The following is a 5,414-nucleotide window of genomic DNA, read 5'->3' as shown; positions in this document are numbered from 1 at the left end:
CATTTATTTGGACGTTTTTCTATTATACATAGTTTATACTTAGTATATACAACTCTTTTATTAAGAGACGCAATTTTCACGTGCAAACGCACGTATTCTAAAACTAGTAACAAGTAAAATGCTCCGCCGGACGCTCCCCCTTTTAAAACAATGGTTTCTATCAAGCGGATTAATTTCAGTTACAATCATCTTGACCTTAAACGAATCTTTTTTAAATTTTTTATTATCTAATCACTGCCTCGCAATATGCATTTGAGTTCTGCTGCTCCAATCTTAACTTAATTGGGCAAAACTTATTAACCTATACTGCTATACATAGTTTTTTGGGAGTAACAGGGTCCAATTATCAATGATAAGTTGGGGGTAAGAGGTCGTAGGAAATTCCAACTATTTACAGACTAAACAAACAAAAGAGTACATAGTCTACATATTCTACTGGGTATTTCAGAGTAAACAACGCGGCTCCCATTTTCCTGACTTCAAACCCAGTACCAGCACAGCATGAAAAGCAAGCAACGTCTGGAAATGATGGGTGATGTTCACGGAATGAATGGAGCGATAGAGATGATAATACTTAAGTACAGCATGATGCAACTTTTGATCCCTGCGCTGGTCTGTCAATTAGTACCATTCCTGCCGGATTTTGTGCAGGTTGAGCTCTAGGCAACCGTTTAGCTGTAGGATTCCAACTCAGAAGTTAGGGCAGCAGGTAACTAAAGAGAAATTTAACTTCTCTGACATGCAAAATAGAAGTGAGAGACCTCCTAAAAGCACGGTCTAGGAAGTAACAACCAAAATATAAAACATAAACAAGAACAAATGGACGCAATTATGTAGTCATTGTCCCAAAAAGAGAATTCCTAAATAATGTCATGTGGTCCAATTGTATACCAAATCTAGAGTGTACTCAATGACTGACATTGAAGCTAGCCTAAACTGGACATCTTGGTTTGAAGCACACTAAAGCTCTGAAAAACATGTCAGGGTGCATTGTGTTAGTAACGTTTAAGTGCAGGTACCAAAGTATTCAGGTATGCACCTTTAACTTTTGTTAGGTTGAATTAGCAGATAACCAATCCATCAGTGAAATAGATCAAATTAGTGAAGACCATTTGCAATTTCTCAAGCAGTAGGTGATCAGCGCATTAACCAAAAACATCCCAGGATTTATAAGAGCTACCTATAACATGGATAACTTAGGTTCACAGAGCAAAAAGTAAGATTTACCACCAATTATGCGAGGAGCTAAGCTGAGGGGACATTTATTAATCAATACAAAACACTGCTTTTGCAAAATCTTATAGTTTTCTTCATGTGACAAGAGCATACGCTTGTAACTGACATAAATGAATGTACACAATCTTGCGATTCATGTAGCATGAAATTTGTTAGGAAATTTACATATTGCAGTTAACATCAGCTGGGATTAGTTCAAGTTTGAATCAATAAGAGATGCATGCTAGGATTGCTAAATTACTGTTCGAATAACCATTTATGTATTCCAGGACAAGCTTCTCATTCACTCCCAGATCAGTTAGAACGTAGATGAGATTACACAGAACCGACCTATAATATGGTTGGATTAAAAAGGGTTATCATACAGTGAGCTGAGAGATAGCAAAATCAAATGGCACCGGAGAAGTCTCTAATATATCCAGAAGAGTGCAATGTAGCTCTCACACTATGCTTTGGAACCATTTAGCCATTGGAGTCCTGTTTGCCTCAAGAAGCTAGTACTTGTAACAATTTGCAACCATTTGATTTTTCCAGTCAGAAATCCGACATATATGTCTCATGTGCTAAAACTAAGGCTTTTTTTTTTGTGCAAGTAAAATACCCAAAGTCTTACCCAAAGAAAAGAAAAAGGAAAGAACACTGCTGAGCTTTTTAGCAACTACTGCAACTAGTAAACATAAGCCAACAAACATCTTTTATATTTTAAGAGAGGGTGAATGTTGCCGGCCAGACAATTCCTTAAAACTATGCCCACAAAAACTGAGTATTGCATAGCACAAGGATAACAAGGAAACCTATAAGACAAGACTGACCCTGTACATTTGAATTACACAGTCAAATTTCAGAAGCCTGAGTAGTAGAATGTTTCACCTACTGTGGCATAAGCCATTGAAAAGAACAGATGAAAAACAAAGAGACCAATAAAAGGAAACATGCACACCAACAAAACAATGGAATATACCTATTTCGTAGAAAATATCATTGACATTGGTAGCAGTTTTGGCAGAGGTTTCCATGAAAAAAAGACCGTTTTCCTCTGCGTACAGGCGTGCTTCCTGCGAAAGCCGTATCAAGAAAACTATATATCAGGAACCACAAAACAGCCAAGAAATTTAACTAACCAATTAATGGTATATCTTAGAAAATGGAAAGTGACTAACCCAGTAGAATAAGTTATTAATAACAAATGCCAAGTTCTGATTACATATCTTTTAATTGCAAAAAACTCAATTATAGAATAGCATTTCGGAAAAAGGAAAGCCAGCAGACTTTTCCTTTAGCTCTGGATTGCACAAGTTGATTCCCACAGACCACAACAATGAGTGTTTCAGTTTTACATTATTTGAACCAGGTATCTAGAGGCCAGTAACATGTTTCTCTGTCAAAAATCAGTTATCCTCAATGAATAATAAACACCTGTCCTAAAACTTAAATAGACAAAATGAGAACATTCATAACTACTTTTTACAAATTCCATAACAGTCTAGAGATAGGAAATGTGTAGAACTATACTATAGAATTGAGACCAGACACAATATGATGAAATCAATACAAGAACTGTGCTTCCAATCAGATGGTTGGACAAAGTGCAATGCAATCAAAGTAACCTCAAATAAGAATATGGTAGGCGTCACCACGTATACCCACAAGGCCACAAGAAAGAAAGAAAGAAAGAAAACACTTACTTCTGCAGTCACCTTCCTCTTATCTTCCACATCGGCTTTGTTTCCAGCAAGAGCCATGACCATGTTGGGATTACCTGTGCAATTGTTAAAAAATTACTTCACTTTACCGAAAAATATATTCAGATGAAGTTGTGATACCTTTAATAACCTTATTTGAGTCATAAGGAAATAAAGTAATGGAGTACAGGACAACACAGAGAAATGGATAAAAAAGATGTTTGTAGATCTCTATATTGTTTGCAATAAACTGATAAAGAAAGAATATTCGAACTTCTCGATTCGAATAAAGTAGATAACTTGAGAGATAAGCACCTTGCTTCTGCAACTCTTGAACCCATTTTTTTGCTCGTGCAAATGATTCCTAAATTAAGAAGGTAAAAGAAGATTACACCAAGAATGAAAATGATATTATCTAAATTGACATGCATAGACATAGGCACACACAATTAGACAGCACACATGCACAGCAAAGAGTTAGATAAACATGCGTGATGCTGCCCATTGCCAAGTGTTGGCCGTAAGACGCCGAACAAATGAAATTTAGGAAAATGATCTTCTAGCTCCTTAAGATTTTAATAACTTTTTTACAATTTTAGTGAAACGGCCATTCCTAAGAGAAAAACGCTAACTTAAATTGTTTAAGACTTTATAATTGTCCCCCACCCCCCTTGAATTGAAATTTCTAGCTCCAACCCTGATGATAATGATAATTATGCAGAAGCAAAATCGACAAAGGGAAAGCAAAAGCAAACATGAACAAATATTCTGCCTGTAGTCCTAATTCAACATGAATGACAAATCAAACTACTACTTTCATCCACTCAAGCCCAGCTGCTCTCCAGGGTCCAAAAATGTCCATAAAAGCATAAAGAGAACAAGTAAGTGAAGAACAAGCATAAATGCAGTTCTTGCAAGCTAATGCACAAAATGAAGCTACCTCTGTTCCCGATTACTCTATTATTCCTTTTCACGTTGCAATACCAATGCATTCAGGCAACTAGTATAAAGCCAAAATTATTGCATTCATAAGACCCATTCAATTGCTATTTGATTAGCAGACTGAACATGAGGGCCGAACCCATGAGACTAACTTGATCAGGTGGGATAGTTATAAGCCCTTTAGCAATCCTCATCGTAATCCATGTGGAACAAGTTGAAGCAGACCAATGAGCTGAATAAATATTACTCTCTCTGACCCAATTTATACGATGCACTTGCCTTTTTAGTTCGAAAAAAGATACTTTTCTATATTTAGAAATAATTTAACTATAAACTTCTCATTTGACCCCTTAATGATATAATTTACAATCACAACAATATCTAAGATTTGGTTCAAAAGTTTTTCTTTTTAACTTGAATCCCGTGTCTAGTCAAACAACACGACGTGAAGGGAGTGCTATATATAGCTGACTCCAACTAGTTATGGATTGAATGGTAGTTGTTGATAAAAAGAATCTTACAGTGCTTGTGATGTCATACACGATGATAGCAGCTGCAGCACCTCTGTAGTACATAGGCGCTAAGCTGTGGTACCTCTCCTGACCAGCAGTGTCCCAGATCTCAAACTTCACCGTAGCATTGTTAACTGACACCGTTGACGAAAAGAACGCTGCTCCGATCGTCGATTCCTGTGATCATCAACAAAATTACATGAACTTGAGAACTAGGGGAAAAACCCCTAAAAAGTCAAAATTTGAAGGCTTGTTAAGAAAGAAAAATACCTGGAATTCAAGGAATTGACCCTTGACGAATCGTATAACCAAGCTTGATTTACCAGCTCCCATGTCCCCTAATAACACCTGAACAGTCAATTAAACTCACCATCAAATTTAATCCATAAATGATTGATAGAGAAGAAAAAAGCTTTTAACAGAAGCAATAAAAAGGAGGAATTGATGCATGCATGAATCAGACTTACGAGTTTTGCATTGAGATTATTGTGACCGGTTGACGCCATGATCAAATGAGGAAGGTAAAAATGAAGAATTTACAGAGTCTTTCAGAGGTATTGAGTAAGAGACGTAATTGATGAGACGGTTGGAAAGAAGTGGAAAATTGACGCGGATAAATAAAGAGCTTAGCTTGGGGCCTGACGTAAGCTAGAAGGCCTAAACAAAACTTGAAGGCCGAAGAACTCCTTTTCTTTGGACTTTTCTTGTCCATTCATCTGACTAATAAAACTAGTTGGGCCGGCTAATTATTGGATCTTTACACAACGAAAGCCCACCCACCACCAATTACAACAACAACAATATACCCAGTATAACAGTATACCAATACCCCCAATTCACATCTAATAATCACCAATTCACCTTATACAATCCCCAATTCACCACAAATCCAACCAAATATCCAACAATAACCAAACATCCAATTAATACTTTAAAACTAACAAATTAAAGCTCAATTGAATATCAAAATCCAAAACTAAGCAAAAACTAATTACAACAAATTAAAAATTGTTCAATCTAATTCAAAACTAGTTTTATTAGT

The 5,414-nt window shown here is 36.3% G+C and overlaps 1 protein-coding gene across 1 annotated transcript; it reads right to left on the bottom strand.

Annotated features, from left to right (window-relative positions):
* Positions 1-282: 282 nt before the first annotated feature.
* Positions 283-4,996, bottom strand: LOC107789856 (ras-related protein Rab5-like). The gene is made up of 7 exons (XM_075249457.1): positions 4,840-4,996; positions 4,643-4,720; positions 4,382-4,549; positions 3,234-3,282; positions 2,922-2,995; positions 2,198-2,291; positions 283-675 (listed from the first exon to the last, which is right to left on the bottom strand). Exons 1-7 carry the CDS (start codon positions 4,876-4,878, stop codon positions 575-577), a joined length of 603 nt encoding a protein of 200 aa, XP_075105558.1. The 5' UTR covers positions 4,879-4,996; the 3' UTR covers positions 283-574.
* Positions 4,997-5,414: the final 418 nt, after the last annotated feature.

Source organism: Nicotiana tabacum, chromosome 3 (genome assembly GCF_000715075.1).
Source record: "Nicotiana tabacum cultivar K326 chromosome 3, ASM71507v2, whole genome shotgun sequence".
Taxonomy (NCBI): domain Eukaryota; kingdom Viridiplantae; phylum Streptophyta; class Magnoliopsida; order Solanales; family Solanaceae; genus Nicotiana; species Nicotiana tabacum.
Note: the sequence above shows the minus strand (reverse complement) of the source record. Positions and strands in the feature narration are given on the sequence as shown.